The sequence below is a fragment of the Somniosus microcephalus genome, chromosome 15, assembly GCF_052327205.1.
Source record: "Somniosus microcephalus isolate GS21.2 chromosome 15, FLI_Smic_1.0, whole genome shotgun sequence".
Taxonomy (NCBI): Eukaryota; Metazoa; Chordata; class Chondrichthyes; order Squaliformes; family Somniosidae; genus Somniosus; species Somniosus microcephalus.
Window position 1 is genome coordinate 45526435 of NC_141001.1, and position 20427 is coordinate 45546861.

Below are 20427 nucleotides of genomic sequence, written 5' to 3' on the forward strand. Positions count from 1 at the left end.
ACAGAATATTGGACAACAGCTTGTCCATTTTGGGTGGGTATAGGAGTTGCAAAGCAAGCAAGACTGTGAATCAAAATCATTTCAAAACTTTCAAACACCTGGATAAAATCCTAATATATCACTGAACCGTTTATAAAACAGGTGTTCAATCTTAGTAAAAAAAACTTTACACCTTTTATTCAGTGATTTTTATTTTTTTGGAGTACATACCCTTAATACCAGGAAGATCAATGCTAGCATGTTCATGGATCCCAATTCCATTCCGGATTATTCTCAGTGAGCCTTCTTTAAATGCTCCTGAACAAGTAACCAGCTGCATGAACAGGGAAAGATTACATGATCAGTCAAATGCACATACAACATTCCTGCAAAACCCAGAGTTATGACCAAAAGGCCGGAACACTGTGTTTCAGGTGCAGTTTCACTGCTTGAAGTTTGAAGTCGCCAAGACTTTGGGCAGGATTTTCATTGGGCCGTGGAGGCGGGATTGGAGACACGTGGGGGATTAAAATCCCGAAATCGGGGGGCACGAACCCATCCCACCCCCTTGGCAGTTTCAAAGGAGGCGGGTACCCGACCCGCACTGGGACCCGCCTCCCCGAGGCGGGAAGGGGATTAGTGCCAATTAACTGCCTGTTAACAGGTAGTTAACAGGCAGTTTTTAGCCTAATCCCTATCTTCATTCTTGCTGCATTCCTATATCTCATCAAAATGGCCGTTCTTCGTGTTTGAGCCTTAACAGTGAGTGCTGGTAAGCTACTTGACTATGGAGGACTTCACAGGCAAACCCAATCTCATCTTCATCCAATGTCCACCCACACATTTGCTTGCATGGGTTGGAAACATTGGCTGATTTTCTTTCAAACATTTAACTACATTTATTTGTGTGTAACTAGCATCTTGCAAGTAAATTGCTCTTAATTTTCATAGTAGAAGCATGCCTCCCTTTGTAGTTTTCTTGAAGATTTAACTTTTTCCCTCCCTAGCCCAGGGATAATGAGGCCAATTGTTGCCGGTGACCTTTCTCAATTGAGATCAGCAAGCTCACTGAGAATATCGAACAGCAGCACACTCTCAGCCTCCAGCTGCAGGAATCATTTCTCAGGACTTATCATGTTCCAATACCATCAGGTCTTGAGTAGCAAATGAGCAAAACCAACCCCACAACACACTCCTGCAAAGGGAAGACAGACTAATACAAGAAAGACAGAAAAAACATCATGACTAGTTTCTGGGCACAACCATCGGGATCCAACCAAACCGTCACCTCAGAAAAATTAGGATAACCTTCAGCACCTCTGACCAACTACTCCTCCACATCCCATGCCCATCCTGATCCTCAAGCTTGTAAAATTACTGTACCAATAGGCATAATCATATTGACAGACTTTTAACAGCAATGTACACTCCAGGTAAATGTCATGCAAAAAACTTTACAACTGCAACACTGTGGAAAAAGTGTATAATAATGATGAACAGAAAATCAGCTCACCCCACCCTCAAATCACAAAACAGCCAACCACAGACCTGAGAAGAGTAATGAATGGTAGATAGAAACCCTCCAGCTTACCTGGCCCTGTCCTTGTCTTTCCAGATCCACTACACACATGTCCACAATAGGGCCTAAATTGGTGAAGGTTTCCATGCCAGCAACATAGGACCCCTGCTCATTACTATCCACGTTTAGCTGCAACAAAGACACCACAGATTTAAAACTGAACAATTTTTGTTAAGCTGTTGTATGCCACTTTGATTTGCATGTTCAATACACTGAGCAAGTAAACTTAACATTGGCCTGTGGTTGTATTTCTGAAATGCACTAGTTAAAAGGTACTGTAGAACAAATGAATTTTGTGCATCTCAAAAACCCCACTTACTCATGTTTTAGTATCTGCTGAAGCTTCCCACATGGTCCACGACCACAGGTTCACTGAAAGTCAGCTATAACCACTTAAATCCATTGCACATCACGGAGTACCCTTGAAGCCATAGTGCTCCATAAACCAGGTGCGAAACATTCCACAGCACTAGGAATTCTTGGATTCAGGTCTATGCCCAACATTTTCCACACAATTACATCCCCAATTTCAGTTGTCCCATCAGCAGGTGCCAAAAACCCACCTATTCATAGGGGGGAAAAGTTAAAATCAGGGGGCCAGTCATGCTAGGTCAGTATCAGGCATCTCTCAATAGCAGAGACCTGGGAGCCAGTGCTCTCAGCAGGAAGACTCAAAAGAGGACAGAAATTTTAAAAAATCATCAGGGAAACAGAATGCTACACAGGAAAACTTAGATGTAGAAAAACTCAAAATATATGTAACAAAACAACATATTGGTGACTTCCACGAGTAATGTTGCTGGTAATGTAATTTTTTTCCTCTTCCTATGTCACATCATTCCCAAAGAATGGAGAGAAGCAACCTCACCCCAGGCCTCTTCCAATGTTACTTTTGGACTGGCTGCAGGGAGATATGCAAGTAGAGCCTCTTACTTCACCCCTACCGCAGAGATGCAAGACTACAAACTTGCTACAATGGGACATCCACTCCATGCCAGTTATTAAAAAAGATAGGACAAATTGAAAAAGAGGTGGGGTAGCACTGACAATAAAGGCAGTAGAGAGAAAGGATCTTAGCCCAGAAAAATCAGAATGTAGAATCAGTGTGGGTGGAGCGAAGAAATAACAAAGGGCAGAAAACACTGGTGGGAGTAGTTTATAGGCCCCCCAACAATAATCATAGTGTTGGACAGAGTATAAATCAGGAAATTAGAGGAGCATGTAACAAGGGTAATGCAATAATTTCTGGGAACTTTAATCTTCATACAGACTGGGCAAATCAAATTGGCAAAAGTAGCTTGGAGGACAGGCTCATGGAATGCATTCGAGACAGTTTTCTAGAATAATATGTCGAGGAACCAACTAGGGAACAGGCTATTTTAGATCTAGTATTGTGTAATGAGACAGGGTTAATTAGTAATCTTATAGTAAAGGATCCTCTGGGGAAAGAGTGATAATATGATAGAATTTCATATTGAGTTTGAGAGTGACGCTGTTAAATCTGAAACTCGGGTCTTAAATTTAAACAAAGCCAATTACGGAGGTATGGGGGGGCGAGTTGGACGAGGTAGATTGGGAAATTAAATTAAAAGATGTGACAGCAGATAAGCAATGGAAAACATTTAAAGAAATAATTCTTAACGAATATACATTCCCTTGAGGAATAAAAACTCCACTAGAAAAGTGGTACAGCGATGGCTAACTAGAGAAGTTAAAGGTAGTATTAGATTAAAAGAAGCAGCTTACAGTGTTGCCAAAAAGAGTAGTAAGCCTGAGGATTGGGAGGGTTTTAAAAATCAGCAAAGGATGACCAAGAAATTGATAGAGGGAGAAAATAGAATGAGAGTAAACTAGCAAGAAATATAAAAACAGATTGTAAGAGCTTTTACAAGTGTGTAAAAAGGAAGAGATTAGTGAAAGTAAACGTGGGTCTCTTAGAGGCAGAGATAGGAGGAATTATAATGGGGAATAAGGAAATACCAGAGACGTTAAACAAATATTTTGTATCTGTTCTCACAGTAGAAGACACAAAAAACATACAAATTGTAGGGAACCAAGGGTCTAATGAGTGTGAGGAACTTAAAATAATTAATATTAGTAAAGAAAAAATGCCGGAAAAATTAATGGGACTAATAGCTGACAAGTCCCCATGACCAGAAAGCCTGCACCCTAGGGTTTTAAAAGAGGTGGCTGCAGAGATAGTGGATGCATTGGTTTTGATCTTCCAGAATTCCCCAGGTTCTAGAAAGGTCCCCGTGGAAGGTAGCAAATTAAGCTCCGTTTTTCAAGAAAGGAGGGAAGTGAGAAAACAGGGAACTATAGCTCAGTTAGCATGACATCAATAGTAGGGAAAATGCTGGAATCTATTATTAAAGATGTGGTAACAAGGTATTTGGAAAATCACTATGATTAGGCAGAGTTTTTTGAAGGTATAACTAGCAAGGTAGCTAAGGGGAACCAGTGGATGTAGTATATTTGGATTTTCAGAAGGCATCCGATAAGGTGCCACACAAGAGGTTGTTACACAAGATTAGGACTCTTGGATTGCGGGCAACATATTAGCATGGACTGAAGATTGGTTCAGGGACAGAAAAGAGAGTAGGAACAAACGGGTCATTTTCGGGATGGCACGGTGTAACTAGTGGAGTGCCGCAAAGATCAGTGCTTGGGCCTCAGCTATTTACAATTTATATCAATGACTTAGATGAGAGGACCGAGTGGAATATATTCAACTTTGCTGATGATGCAAAACTAGGTGGGAAAGTAAGCTGCAAGGAGGACACAGAGGCTGCAAAGGGATATAGACCAGTTAAGTGATTGGGCAAGGTGGCAGATGGAGTATAATGTAGGGAAGTGTGAAATTATCCACTTTAGTAGGAAGAATAGAAAAGCAGGCTTCTTTTTTTTTTAAAAAAGAGACTAGCAAATGTTGGTATTCAGAGGCATTTGGGTGTTGTACACAAATCACAGAAAGTTAACATGCAGGCAAGCAACTGGGAAGGCAAATAGTATGTTAGCATTTACTGCAAGGGGTTGCAGTACAAGAGTAAGGATGTCTTGCTGCAATTATATAGGGCTTTGGTGAGACAACACCTGGAGTACTGTGTATAGTTTTGGTCTAAGGAAGGATTATATATTTGACTTAAGAGGGGGTGCAACGCAGTCTCACTAGATTGATTCCTGGGATGAGGGCTGTCCAATGAGAAATTGAGTAGAATGGGCCTATATTCTCTGAAGAATGAAAGGTGATCTCATTGAAACATATAAAGTTCTTCGAGGGCTTGACAGGGTAGATGCCGAGAGGCTGTTTCCTGCGGCTGGAGAGTCGAAAACTAGGGGTCTTGGTCTCAAGATAAGGGCTCGGCCACTTAGGACTGAGATGAGGAGAAATTTCTTCATTCAGAGGGTTGTGAATCTTTGGAATTCTCTACCCAGAGGGCTGTGAATGCTCAGTCGATGAGTATATTCAAGACTGAGACTGATAGATTTTTGGGCACTAAGAGAATCAAGGGACATGGGGAAAGGGCAGGAAAGTGGAATTGATTTAGAAGTTCAGCCATGATCTTACCGAATGGTGGAGCAGGCTCAATGGGTCGTATGGCCTACTCCTGCTCCTACTTATGTTCTTAGGAGTCCAGTAGCATGTTGTGTCATCAGGATGCAGGCCAAGTTAATAATGTGTCATATGTGTAAAATATGTGCAACTGTGGCAGGCTGTGATTAAATTACTTACTTTGACAAGCTGCGAGTCTCCAAGACGAGCCCCAACAAATACGACTCCATTATCCAAGTATGTCAAACATTCTGCAATAGATGTCTGTGAAGGACAGTTGAGATTTAGGACATTAGTATGAGGTTAATATCAGACAGTGAACCAAGCTATTCATTCTAAATTCATATGGTGCTCCCGAGAATAGAGCTACCCAGAAAGATAAAAAGTTTTGCGTGCTGCAGCATAAAAAACCCATAAAGTTGGTGGGTGTGATGGCCACCATCAGGTCTGGATACATAGGTACCTAGCTCCAGTCAATAAAAAAAAAACTTTCCGACATAACAGTATGATTATTATAACAAAATAATTAGTACAAGAACTAGGATCTACTGATTTCCCTTAAAACATTTAAGCCTATAAATTAGTCGGCAAGTATTAGATGGTGAATGCTCAACATGTTCATTCGACTTTTTATCATCAGCTATTTTAATGCGGGCATTAACCCATTTATTTTAAATGCGTTAAGTCTTTGCTAAAATAGCAGAGCAATGTCATTTAAGCACGTTAAATTGCTAACATCAACAGCAATTTCTAGGCTTTTATATCAGACAAATAGTCACATGCCTACAAAAGTTCATTAAAGTTGTAGTTCTACAGTGCTGACCTCTCCTAGCAGTTCTACACGGAGATCTTTGACAGTGATGTTCCCATCCATTTGTTCCTCCCTCTCAAGTAACAGCATAAACAGACGTCCCTCCATATCTCCCAGCAGGTACCGTGAACCATTGGGATCCACGCGGTTGTGGCAAACAATTGTGCTTTGCTGGCAGGAAGTGGGGGAAAAAAGACAATTAGAACCTATTCACATTCAAAATAACAAACACAACACTTGAAGGCCATACCTTTCCTAAACAAACCAGCGATTTGTCAGCAGCAATTTATTTCCACTTATATCTCAAAAGGCAGCTACTTCAGTGAATGGGAATTACAGGAAACTCTTTTTTATCCGGCACCGACGTGGTGCCAGTTCATCAAAAATTCCAGATAATCGAGAGCTATAGTAAAAGATACGGAGAGCTGAGAGCTCCGTATAAAGCAACAAACCTTGTTGCTTAGCAACAGGTGCAGAACAATGGCCACAAGTTCCAAGCGTCTCTGTAGCTTAGCAACAGCTGCAGCCACACCCTTGCACAGCAACAGATCGAGGAAGGCAAATACAGTATGAAGTAAAACTTACCTGAACCTACTCCTGAATTTTGCCGGTTAACCGAGATTTCCGGTTATTTTAGGTGCCAGTAAATCGAGAGTTTCCTGTAGTGAGGAGCTGTGATATTGTTTTCAGTATACAGGTTACTTTTACCTTCAAATTCAAATTCACAGTATAGTTGGCTACTTTTATACCTTTTTCTAGCCTTTATTACATGACAAATCAACAAGTCTTTACATTGCATGGTTATAACAAAAGTTAAAAACAATTCCATAAGAATAAATTAATACCACCTTTTCAATAACTGTTAAGCTGAATTTCTCACTAACAAGATCCTTTTATTTTGCTAATGAAATCAGTATACAGTACCTCCTTATTTTTGTTATCTTATCACATTTCTTTCCTGTTGCATTTGATTGCTGTTCAACCACGTGAATCTGTTAACCATAGCTTGTCTTTGATTCTGCACCCCTCAGCATTGACCTCACTACATACACTTAATGTTTTACACAGATATTTTCTTCTGCAGGACTAAATAGCATTCTTGTAATCCATATCAATGATTACAGTTTCCTCACACTTGGGAATAGCACACACTGGCATGTCTTCAAGTAGCTTATCCCATTAAGACACATTCTCTGTAAGGGGATTACTTCACACAAGCATATTAAAACTGCAGGTGCAGTACTGAGGGACTGCTGCACTGCCGGAGGTGCCATCTTTCGGATGAGATATTAAACTGAGGCTCTATCTGCCCTCTCAGGTGGAGGCCAAAGATTCCACTGCACTATTCGAAGAAGAGCAGGGAAGTTCTCCCAGTGTCCTGGTCAATAATTATCCCTCAACCATCATCACTAAAAAGCAAATTATCTGGTCATTTATCTCATTGCTGTTTTGTGGGACCCTGCTGTGTGCAAATTGGTTGTCACGTTTCCTGCATAACAGTGACTACACTTCACACTTAATTGGCTGTAAAGCACTTTGGGAAGTCCCGACATTGTGAAAGGTGCTATATAAATGCAGGCTTTCTTTTTTTATTTCTTTAAGCAATACATTTTTGCTTCCATATTCTCTCCTTCACCTGATCTATGGTGAGGTACAGATCCATCGACTCCATCAGCCCTCCAATACACCACCCAAGTGGCCATTTTCATGTGTAATTTGGTGAGTGTTGACAGGCAGGGTAACGACAGGCAGGGTAACATGACAGTGATCAGAAAATGGAACTGTAGCTGATTTTTTTCCCTTAATAGATCAGGGCAATGAGATCAACTGTCACAGCCTTAGCGGAGATCAGGTAAATCAATATAAAATCTGGAGCTCTATGACTTAGCACTGCATACCATGCAATGCCATTACCCAGTAAACTATCAGGAGAGCGAAGCAACATGCAAACTTAGCACATTTATATATCATTGGTTTCACAATGTGATTATTCAATGCAGAGTTTAGAATCAAATAAAGTGCCAAGTTCCATGAGGAAAATATCATATGTGCTTACATTCTTCAGATTTGCCTATCCAGTACCCTCAGAATAAACTAGAAATAAGGGACCATTCAAGTATGTAACTTATTCAACTGTGGTCTAAGGAGCAATGCATTATTCCCACCAACACTCTTGTCATTAGTGACAGCGTATTGGTCCCAATACAATATAGAAATATCAAACTTAAACCAATATTTAATATTGTGCATTATGCTTTTCCTGTTCAATCCAACACCTCAAATTGCTCTTACCATCAGTGACAGACCTGTAACCAACAGTACTTCACAGTATTCTACAGTTCAAAATGCTCTCTCCTGACATAAACTACATTTGGAAGGGCAGAATCTAAAATTGTGCCGCTAAGGGTTTTCCACAGTTCAAACAGATATACTAAAAGAATTTTACACGCCACTATTAGAACTTATTGCACCTGCATGTGTCTTCAAAATATTTTTTTCCAAAGGAAAAACATTCGGCTAACATCCAACAGTAACAGCACAGAATTATGGCTCACAATTTTTAAAACCTTGCAAGTTGTGGGGTCTGTAAGTGACATCCACTCTTCCAGATGCAATGAGACACAGTTCGAGTGTATAAATGCACAGGGTACTTGAGCTATATTTAGCCCATGTTCCTAATCCTACATTATATACTAACTCAGGCCATAATGCTCAAATAACCAGTCTCCACCGCAGTTGAAGGTGGCACAAAGCTGTTGTGTGAAGTCCCTTGACACCAGATCCCTGAAGTGTTGAAATAATTTTTTTTTAATAATGGCCTTTGCTATCAACTGCATTTCTGTTTTAGCCAAAAAATCAACTGCTATCCCAAAAACTCTATTCCACTTATCAAGAAAAACAGAACTTGCATTTATATAGCACCTTTCTTATCCTCAGAACGTCCCTAAGTGTTTCACAGTCAATTAATAACTTTTATAGTGTAGTCACGGTTATTGTGTAGTAGGCAAGTGTGGCAGCCAATTTGTGCACAGCAAAGTTTCATAAACACAATGAGATAAATGATCAGTTAATCGGTTTCAGTGATGCTGGTGAAGCATAAATGGCGACCAGGACACAGAGAACATCTTGTTCTTCGATTAAAATCATGGGTTCTTCTACGTCCGCCTGAACAGACTTAACATTTAACATCTCGGCTTAACATTTAATCCGAAAGACGGCACCTTGAGCAGCACACCCTTAATAATGCATGAAAATGTCAGCCTAAATTTTGTCTATGGGGCTTGAACCTTCTGACTCAGAGGCCACAGTGCTACCATTGAAAGAAAGACTTGCATTTATATAGCGCCTTTCACGACCACCGGACGTCTCAAAGTGCTTTACAGGCAGTTAAGTACTTTTGGAGTGTAGTCACTGTTGTAATGTGGGAAGCGCAGCAGCCAATTTGCACAGCAAGCTCCCAATGTGACAATGACCAGAAAATCTATTTTTGTTATGTTGATTGAGGGCTAAATATTGGCCAGGACACCGGGGATAACTCCCCTGCTCCTCTTCGAAATAGTGCCACAGGATCTTTTACGACCACCTGAGAGCAGACGGGGCCTCGTTTTAACAGCTCATCCGAAAGACTGCACTGGAGTATCAGCCTAGCTTTATGTGCTCAAGTCCCTGGAGTGGGACTTGAACCCACACCCTTCTGACTCAGGCGAGTGTGCTACCCACTGAGCCACAGCTGACAGTTAAAAACTGAGAGGCAATCAAGAATGACAAAGCGCTGGAAAGCTCCCCATCAGCAGAGCATGCAGTACCACCGAGCCAGGGTTGGGTTTTTTTTTTTTGGGGGGGGGGGGGGGGGGGGGCGGGGGGCGAGAAAGAGAATGAGCAAGGGGTAAGAGAAGTCCGGCACCTCTGGATCACTTTCCACATCAGTGCAACTCCTGGAAGCATCTGGTCTTTCTCCATTATATGGGCCATGCAAGGACTGAATATAGAGGTGAAAACCCAACATGACAGATCTCTGCAAGACTGCTGTAAGGATGTGTTCTGACAGGTAACAAACAAATATTGCTGCCGTACTTTTCGAAGTATAGATTATATTGTCTACATTGCCGCAATAAAAAGTCAGCCAGAAACACTGCCCTACTTCCTGTTGCCAGTTGTTTTTATATGAAGAAACCTAAATGAATGGCGAAGGACCATAGTGCTATAGTCTAAGACTGAAAACAGGAAGAGAGTAGGCAAGTCATGCTCAAGTGACTGAGGAACCTGAGCACATTACCAACTAAATTTTCAAAAGGTTTTCCATTATTTCACACTAATCCCTGCTGATGTTTCCTACCTTGATAGCTGGCGGTGCAATTGCCAGGTACTTGTCTCCATTGTGGTACGTAATGGACTCTTGGCCTATGATTAGTGCTCCTCCAAATGGTTCTGGAACTGAACAGAAAACTCATCTCCATCAACCATTACTGCAATGCAACTATTCTTTGCATTTTTACTTTTATTCAAGATTGTCTGGTTTAACTTGAGGATGTAACTGGTAGAATAGAAAAGGGAGAACCAGTGGATGTGGTGTATTTGGACTTTCAGAAGGCTTTCGATAAGGTCCCGCATAAGAGATTAGCGTGTAAAGTTAAAGCACATGGGATTGGGGGCAAGGTACTGACTTGGATAGAGAACTGGTTGGCAGACAGGAAGCAAAGAGTTGGAATAAACGGGTCTTTTTCCGAGTGGTAGGCAGTGACTAGTGGGGTACTGCAGGGAACGGTCCTAGGACCCCAGCTATTCACAATATATATTAATGATCTAGACGAGGGAACTAGATGTAATATCTCCAAGTTTGCAGACGACACAAAGCTGGGTGGGCGTGTGTGCTGTGAGGAGGATGCCGAGAAACTCCAGTATGATTTGGACAGGTTGGGTGATTATACTGCATCTGCCATGCTTCTGCCCAATGTGGATAAATGCGAGGTTATCCACTTTGGTGGCAAAAACAGGAAGGCAGATTATTATCTGAACGGCAATAGATTGGGAGAAGGGGAAGTGCAACGAGACCTGGGTGTCCTTGTGCACCAGTCGCTGAAGGTAAGCATGCAGGTGCAGCAGGCGGTTAAGAAGGCAAATGGTACGTTGGCCTTCGTAGCGAGAGGGTTCGAGTACAGGAACAAGGATGTCTTGCTGCAGTTGTACAGGGCCTTGGTGAGACCACATCTTGAGTATTGTGTGCAGTTTTGGTCGCCTTATCTGATGAAGGATGGTCTTGCCATGGAGGGAGTGCAGCGAAGATTCACCAGGCTGATACCTGGGATGGCAGGAATGACGGATGAGGAGAGATTGGGTCGATTGGGCTTATACTCGCTGGAGTTTAGAAGAATGAGAGGGGATCTCATTGAAACTTATAAAATTCTAACAGGACTAGACAGACTAGATGCAGGAAGGATGTTCCCGATGGTCGGGGAGTCCAGAACCAGGGGTCACAGTCTAAGGATAAGGATAAGGAGTAAGCCATTTAGGACAGGGATGAGGAGGAATTCCTTCACCCAGAGAGTGGTGAACCTGTAGAATTCTCTATCACAGAAGGCAGTGGAGGCCAATTCATTAAATATTTTCAAGAAGGAGTTAGATATATTTCTTAGGGCTAAAGGGATATGGGGAGAAGGCAGGGACAGGGTACTGAATTTGGATGATCAGCCATGATCTCATTGAATGGCCTACTCCTGTTCCTATGTTTCTATGTTTGACCACTTAAGGATGCCAGGGAGCAAGGCTACTCAACTATTGAAGAAAATTAAACAGCAGTGGTAATATTTTGTTAACTTGACAGCACAGTGGCTGTAAAAGGGAGCATGAGGTACCAATCAGTAAAATACAGAGAAGCTCTACGATCAAAGAGTAAGAAAACTTTATAAATACTGTACTTAAGCAGTTGGTTAAAAGAGCTAGTGGTTAAATGCACGGTTTGATTTGATACTAAGCCATATGGACCAGGAGGGTCACATGTTCGATCCCTGGTCTCGAGTGAGTTAGCTGATCTCCACCTGGCAATAAGAGAGGTGCTTCAATTGGCTAATGAAAGTCAAAAAAAATTAACCAGGACTGCCATTCTGATTGCTATTTGGTGACCCCTGCTAGAAAGTGCAGGAGCATGTCCATCAGTTGAGAATAGGATCAGGCTTTGTTGTGATGCCCTTCGTGGATGACTAGGCTAACGACACCATTTGTTCAGACTCCGACATGAAGAATGGTCACTTGCCTTAGGTATCTGATGACTGTCTGCACCTTGGAACCAAACACCAGAATAAGTCATTGCCTTCACAAAAGGAGATCAAAAGGTAGGAACGTAAAGTCAACTGTTGTTTTAGTGCAGCAAGTGTTAAGTTGGGCAGTGCATCCTTTTAACGTTTTGTCCTCTGTTATTGTAATCTGGGAGAAATCACTAGCACCTCAGCCACATTGCTTTTTACTTCACAAACCTGTTGAGCATAAATGATTAAAGTAGAGCACTTTTTTTTTAAAAAGGGGAGATACCAACCTGCAATGACCATTGATGCCTCGGCCTCCACATTTTCCTGCTTCCAGGGTCCCTTGTTGAATTCTTTCTCTCTCAAAGACACTTCGTAGGTCTTTACATGACGGCCCTGGGGATCCTAAAAGGGAGAGCGTAGAAAGCTTAAAAAGGAAGCTTAAAGTGGATCAATAAGTTGGCAAGTCCCCATGAAAAAAGTTCTTGACCAAGGTCATACTGTCAGGGGAGGAGCCAAGCAAAACCAAAGCACCTATCCAGCTCCAGAAAGGGATAGAAAGAAAAAAACAAGGATCCACTGCTTTTCTGCACATTCTTGCAGCGAGTTCTGGAGCACCAGAGGCCTCAGGATGAGGTCACCTGCTTGCCTCACCACTGATGCATGGCAACCTTAGAAAGTGTGTGCAGGGAGGAGGGAATCTCAGTAAATAAAACAGAACCTACAGGGCTCGGGTACCATTAGGACCAAATGGATGAGAATGTCAGGTGTTTTTTTTAAACTTGCGATAGGATGCTGGACCAAAAACAAACGGTCAGTAAAATGAAGAAAATTACAAAAATGTGAAAAACAAGTTATTGCAAACCTCAGCATTTTATAACTTTATTTTTTTTTAGTAAGTTTCATGCTAATCAAGGTACCTGTTTTAGCCAAGTACTCTTAACGTCATGTACAGCACAGGTTAGATGCAAAGCAAAGCTCCGTTTACTCTGCTGCAACAACTTGCCTCACCTTAACCTCAGCACAGCATTGCCAGCTGCACCAATGTGACACTTTTGTTTCCATTTCCCACCCAATCCATCTCTGAGTAAGACTGCCAAACAGTGTTGAATTAAGGGCAGTCCTGTGCAATGTTCCTTCTAATTTTTTTTTGGGTGCCTGGTCCCTTTAAATTAGCTGTGCGGCGTCAGCTGTGGCTCAGTGGGTAGCACGCTCACCTCTGAGTCAGGAGGTTGTGGGTTCAAGTCCCACTCCAGGGACTTGAACACATAAATCTAGGTTGACACTCCAGTGCAGTGCTGCGGGAGTGCTACACTGTCGGAGGTGCCGTCTTTCAGATGAGATGTTAAACCGAGGCCTTGTCTGCTCTCTCAGGTGGACGTAAAAGATCCCATGGCACTATTTCAAAGAAGAGCAGGGGAGTTAGCCCCGGTGTCCTGGATAATATTTATCCCTCAACCAACATAACAAAAACAGATTATCTGGTCATTATCACATTGCTGTTTGTGGGAGCTTGCTGTGTGCAAACTGGCTGTTGCGTTTCCCACATTACAACAGTAGCTACAATAAAAAAAAAGTACTTAATTGGCTGTAAAGTGCTTTGAGACATCCAGTGGTTGTGAAAGGCACTATATAAATGCAACTCACTCTTTCTTTTCCAGCGGCAGCAGCTGGTGAGCAGCCTGCGTAGGACCTCCCGACTGATGCACAGCTTAGGAGGAAAATCGGTCCTGTGCTGTGGGCACTATCTGACTATCCTCTTATTATAGGGTGACCATATTTTCAAAACCAAATCCAGGGACACTCAGGCAGCATTCCCCGCAATTTTTTTTCCAGGTGCGCATGTGCGAAATTTCACATCGGAAAAGCTGGTCCCGGGCTGTGCGGGACCAGCAGACAGCTGCTCAGCTTAGATACACCGAATCACGAATCTTGCATGCGTTCTAGCAATAGTGCTGTACCATCTACTCGTCCCTGAATACCCTAAATTTTAAATCTGTTCCCAACAGACTGAGATTTTCCATGAAACGCCCTCGGTCTCAGGTTTCAGATTGACAAACCTCTTCCCGGTGGGAGAATTTAGAGCCTGCCTTCTCTTATTCATTCAATAAAAAAAACCATGATGCACCATACAGGTAAACTGGTAAAGTAAATCAAATCCACTCACCCACCAGCTCTCACCACTCCCTTGGCTTCTCCCATGCATTTGAAGGTCCCACCCTCCGGCCAGTCACCATTGGATGAAATACTGATCAGCTGACTTAATCCCCTACAGTGCAGCCGGAGATATAGATAGGGCCTTTTCTCAGCCGCACCGCATTGTAGGAAGGCAGGGCCGCGATTGATGTTTCCTTCAACCCGTTCCAGGAATTCGTTCCCGAACTCAAACGGGCCGGGAATCTCCGAGAAACGGGTTTCTGTGCATTAGCACTGATAAAAAAATCAAGACTCAGTATCGGGGACAAGATTTCTAAGCCGGGGACTCTTCCAGGGACATTGTTTGCCTGGGGAACACATTTCCCAAATCCGGGGACTGTCCCCTGAAAATGGACATCTGGTCAGCCTATCTTATTACTAATGTGCCGAAAGAAAGCCTTTTTATTGCCCTTTGTTTTTCTTGCTAATACTCTGCCTTTCAAATGTTCCTTTTTGTAGCTTTCCTATATCTTATATATAAAAATTCTCACAGCTGCATGTGTTCCTGTTGTTACACTTGCTTTTTGCAATAGATGTAAAAGGCTAGTGTCTAACCCACTGCATCTCCTAGTCCTCTCCAAACTCTGACTGCTTACCTGATAGACAAAGCAAATGGTTGGGACCTGACAGCCAAACAGAAATTTCACATCAATTACATGCAGCTCTTCCAGACGAATGTTGAACGCCTTCAACTCTTTGTTGTCTCTGTCCAGTGGGATCACTTTAAAGAGACCATCATACAGCCTGAGACCTATCATGCGACACTCAGGGTCCACAATACCTATGATTCCAGTCTCAGAGGGGCGGCCGATACGATCCTGAAAGGAACATCAAAGGGATATTAGCATCATTTGTAGAATGACAACCAGGTGTTAGAGAGTGTACAGGGAGCTGAAGAGGATGACTATTATTAAAATGTCTGGCATAGTTGGTACAGAAAGTTCTGATGAAAGGTCATCAACCGGAAACGTTAACTCTTGTTTCTCTCTCCACAAATACTCGCTGACCTGCTGATTGTTTTGCAGCATTTTCTGTTTTCATTTATAGCATTTATCAGATAGAAGAACATTACATAGAATTGCCGTTTACAAGGGCAGAGGTGGAAGCCCAGCATGAACAGGGGCATTTAGGCAGGTGAGCAGAAAACAAGGTCAAATAGATAGACTTTAGGAGGCTTTTCAAAATAGAGAAATAGGTAGCAATACAAAGTTGTTTTGGAAGAAATTCCAGAGGGTGGGTACATAATGGCTGAAAGATCAGCTTTGATGGCTGAACAGAGGATGGGGTTGAAGCATCAAATCAGAAGACGATGCAGGTTGGGGTGTACATTTTTGGGTCTTTAGTCTACATTTTTATTTTAAAAATTGGGGTCAGCATCTCAAACCATTCTCATAAGTCAGCCCTCACTCTCTCGGGCCCACAGCATCCCTTTGCATGCCCAATACATATATAATTTGTAAACTGTCCAGGGATCAAACAGCAAACTTCTTTTTATTGTATTTCAGCTTACTGGTTATATGACGTACACTCATGTGATCAATCTTTATTTTAAAAGGTAGTGGAATATACACTTCACTTGATTGTGGGTTAGGTTAGGCCAAACAGATTTATTAAATCATAAATGGTTAAGTGAACAGCAGCAATGACATACTGTGGATTTTACAGTAGTTTTATGTTTAACACTCCTTGAGCTGTTAAAAAAATCATGTCTGCTGTGCTAAACTGCAATGTAAATATTAACCTTGCGTGGCAGTTAATTTTGCTGACTGTCCACGGAGTGTTTCTGGCCTATTTATTTCACTCTCATGGCTTCAAACTGACTACTTAATTTTACAATACAGGTAGACTATCCTTTATCCGCACTTCCGAAAACCGAAAACCTCTAAAAACCGAAAGTTTTTTTCGTGGAGCGTAAGTCATGCGCACGACATGACCCGAGTGGCGCCAAACATGACAGGAGTGGTCCGGGAGCTCTGCCTTTCCTTGTGAGCAGGGCAGAGGTTCACAGAGTTCCCTCCTGGGTAGGAGATTGCAGGCCGAGCCGGGCAGTGTGAAGGAGGTACCGGGAGAGTGAACCCAACAATACAGCGGCCCGTCCGATAGTCTTTTCTCCACCCCCCCCCGCCCCACACCGACCTGATTTGCGGGCTAGCTTAGTGTAGGAGTCAGCCGATATCCGGCTTTCCCACAACTGGCGGCGGCGGTCGAGCCCCAGACCCCCGCCAAGTCAAGGAATTCAGATACGGAGCAGGGGGAGCCGGAAACCTCGATCGAATGGCAGAAATCAGCAGCCGTTTTGTTAGGTTATTTTTCTTCCCCTAGCATTTTTTTTCTTCCCCTAGCATTTTTTTAAACAGTCAGGCTGTGGAAAGAGTCTCTGTAGCTTAGCAACAGCTTCAGAGACGCTTCCAAGGCAGGGCCCGAGTGTTTACAAGCTGTTGCTAAGCAACAGTGTTTGTTGCCAGATACGGAGATGAAAACCTTCTGAAATCCGAAAAATTCCGAAAACCGAAACACAGCTGGTCCCAAGGTTTTCGGATAAAGGATAGCCTACCTGTATAGGCTGAGAAATACTTTTCAATAAAGCACATTTGAATAGAATACCAAGGTTATGTAACACTGATTCAGTATGAGCAAATAAGCAGGGATATTGATCAAATCAACACCAGATGCATGTGGGTATCAGCAAATCCAAACAGGATGGCCTCGGTTTAGCTGGCATTCAGCTGTAAGAAATTTCAACTCATCCAGAACTTCATATCAGACAGGCAGTCAAATAGTATAACCACAGCCCTGGAGTCAATGATGGCAGTTGAGACACACAGTTGGGCGTCATTAGTGTACATGTGGAAGTTAACCTGCACTTGCAGATGATGTTACAGAAGGGCAACATATATATGATGAATAAAGGGGACCAAGGAAGGAGCACTGGGATAAACAAGAATTACATTTGTACTGTTTTGAAAACTATAGACATGAATCCTCATCCAATGATACATCCACTGCAACTGCTGTGCTGATCCTGCATTAACTTTAGATGCTGAAACAAATCCTAATCCCGCCGAGGGGCATTTAAGAAGTTTTTTTTTTTTTTTTAAATTACTCCAGTACACCCATGTTCATCTTGTCCTTTAAAGATACAGAAATAAAAGTTTCTTTTACCTGTACGTTTCCATGGGCCCGTGTGATGATATCGATGTTTTCTCCATTCTGTTTATACTCCAGAATGCAGGCATTGTATTTTGCTGTCAGAATGAAAAGCAGGTCCTTACCTTCCCCCTGTTTGAATACAGATACAAAATTGTCAGTGTTTCCATGGATAAAACTCTTCAACCCCCCATCCCAGAAACAACAGTCCATTTTTAATTATTTTGTAATTATGTACCATTAACTCACACAGCACAGGAATACCTAATTGCCTTCCCTCCATTAACCATTGAACACAACAACAGCTTCTTGTATTTATATAGCGCCTTTAACGCAGTAAAACATCCCAAGGCACTTCACAGGAATGTTATAAGCCAAAAATTTGACACCGAGTCACATAAGAAATTAGGGCAGATGACCAAAAGCTTGGTCAAAGAGGTAGGTTTTAAGGAGCATCTTAGAGGAGGAAAGAAAGGTAGAAAGGCGGAGAGGTTCAGCGAGGGAGATCCAGAGCTTAGAGCCTAGGCAGCTGAAGGCACGGCTACCGATGGTTGAGCGATTATAATCAGGGATGCTCAAGGGCAGAATTAGAGGAACACAGACATCTCAGGAGGTAGTGGGACTAAAGGAGGAGAGAGGTAGGGAGGGGCGAGGCCATGGAGGGATTTGAAAACAAGGAGGAGAATTTTGAAATCGAGGCGTTGCTTAATCAGGAGCCAATGGGGGTCAGCGAGCACAGGGGTGATGGGTGAACGGGACTTGGTGCGAGTTGGGACACGGGCAGCCGAGTTTTGGATGACCTCAAGTTTACGTAGGGTAGAATGTGGGAGGCCAGCCAGGAATGCGTTGGAATAGTCAAGTCTAGAGGTAACAAAGGCATGGGCGAAGGTCAATAGATAGCCATGCTGTGCCATGAAGAAGGGAGCAGAAAATTTGTTAAAGCAAAGCCCAGGTGCCACCTAAGCTATTGTACTTGAAGTACCAAGTACTAGGAAAGGTACTGCAGGAGGAAGAAACTGCATACATAAACAAAAACTTACATAATACAACTGACTCCAGCCATTTAACAGCTCGCCAGGGTCTGAGTTGTGCCCATGGACTGGAGCAAGACACACATGTTCATACTGCGCTGACATTCTACAATTACTTAATAGTTCATTTTGCTTCCAAGCACAGTCTGTCAAATTGATTTGAGAATCTTTATTACTTCAAATTGCTACTCTGCACATCCCCACAGTTTACCAAGTGGTTCTACGTAGTCAAGCCAGTACAGAACATATTGGCTCTGTAAATGAACTATTTCATAGATTTACACTTTGTTCACTATTTCAATCAAGAGCAACTCATGTGGAGACCAGTCCAATTTAATTTGCATTCCACAGATTTGGCTTCCGGAGTTACCCTCAAAGTGGGAGCTGGTTGATCTTCAGAGTCTGGTCACCTTAATTTTTTTCAGTCTTGCTCATCATTCCATTGGGGGGAAAAAAGAAAATTATATTCCCATTTTCTCTCCTCTTGTAAAGGCACTGACTCTTGATGGGGTATGGTTCCACAGGCACTGGCCGCAATACAGGACAAAATACAAAGAGAGTGAATACTCCCTGAAGTCAGGAAAAAAATTACAAAACAATCGAAAAAGATAAAAATGAATATACCATCCTGGTGTCAAGCATGTATGAAAGGCACATGCTCCAATCAAACTGAACGCTGCCTTCCTGTCTGACATGAGCTGAAATATTTTCCTATACCCTCTTCCCTCAGCTCAAACAAAAATCTGACTTAAAAGAACTTGGGCTCCCCAATAACTCATAAAGATCACAGAGATCAGGATCAATTCCCTGCCTGTGCCGAATTAGTTGAACGGGAGCATTAATGGGGCACTGCAAGTAGCTTCAGCACCGCAGGTTTGAGAGGATGGGGGATGAAGGGAAATCGACCAGTGTTCCCAGTCCTGATCACTATTCACTGACTCCAGCTAGAAGTGTGCATATGGACATCAAATGAGGACAGGATTGGACCGAGTTGTGATGTCCACCAACCGTTGAATAACCTACTAACATTCACTGTCCAAATTCTCATGAAAAATGCTAAATTGAGCAAGATACCAGAGGGTCACCAGCGCCTTCAGGAAGGGAGGGGCAGAAGGGGAAAGAATTGGCAGAATATATAGGAAAAAAAACTTGTTTCACACATCTGAGCAAATTGCTGCTGAAGCCCAACACATCATTGCATATCTTACCTTCGGTCGGAAGAGCTCCATTACAGCTATCTTGCCATACATGCCCACTTCCTTGACAGGGCGCAAACCCTCCGGAGTCACAACATAAATCTCCAACCTGGTGTTCTTGGCGATCAGCAAGTTCAGATCATCTGCTGAGGTGAAGTGACCTAAGGCAAAAAGGCACAAATTTAAACCAAATTTTTCAGACATGGCATCACACCCTGTGAACCTGATAATGAGAAAGCCACGGCAGGTATCAAGATAATTTTTTTTCCCCAATGGAATGATGAGCAAAACTGAAAACAATTAAGGTGACCAGACGCTGAAGACCAACCATACTATTTTTTTTTTTTTTTAATTTCCCCATTTATAGTCCACGCAAAAATAAAATGAAAACAGCGTTAGAAAAAAAATTACTTCCTTTGTATCATATTCATCAGGCTTGAAGTATAAACTGAACCCAGAAGGAAGGTTGTGAAGGTAAGAGTTGATTCACTGTGAGTGGAAGCTACACAACTAAAAAGCTCTGGGGAAGGTAAAGAGTGATCAAGAAATCAACCAGTGAAATTTTCAATACCCCATGAGAAGAACATCCACAACAAAAATGCGGATGTCCAGGAGCCTTGTTGACTTAATGAGTAAGTGCACTGTCCAGTATGGCATGAGCCACGGTTTCTCTAGAAAAGAGACTGGGAGGGGACC

At 42.5% G+C, this 20427-nt stretch overlaps 1 protein-coding gene across 1 annotated transcript in view; it reads right to left on the minus strand.

Moving 5' to 3' along the window:
• Positions 1–20427, minus strand: part of ddb1 (damage-specific DNA binding protein 1) — a 95241-nt gene that overhangs the window by 64782 nt on the left and 10032 nt on the right. The window contains exons 2-10 of the mRNA XM_086007727.1: positions 19744–19892; positions 17520–17636; positions 14954–15175; positions 12452–12566; positions 10259–10356; positions 5935–6093; positions 5292–5375; positions 1571–1687; positions 211–313 (exon numbers count right to left, since the gene is read on the minus strand). Coding sequence (XP_085863853.1) covers positions 211–313; positions 1571–1687; positions 5292–5375; positions 5935–6093; positions 10259–10356; positions 12452–12566; positions 14954–15175; positions 17520–17636; positions 19744–19892 — 1164 coding nt within the window. The remainder of the gene's footprint in view (positions 1–210; positions 314–1570; positions 1688–5291; positions 5376–5934; positions 6094–10258; positions 10357–12451; positions 12567–14953; positions 15176–17519; positions 17637–19743; positions 19893–20427) is intronic.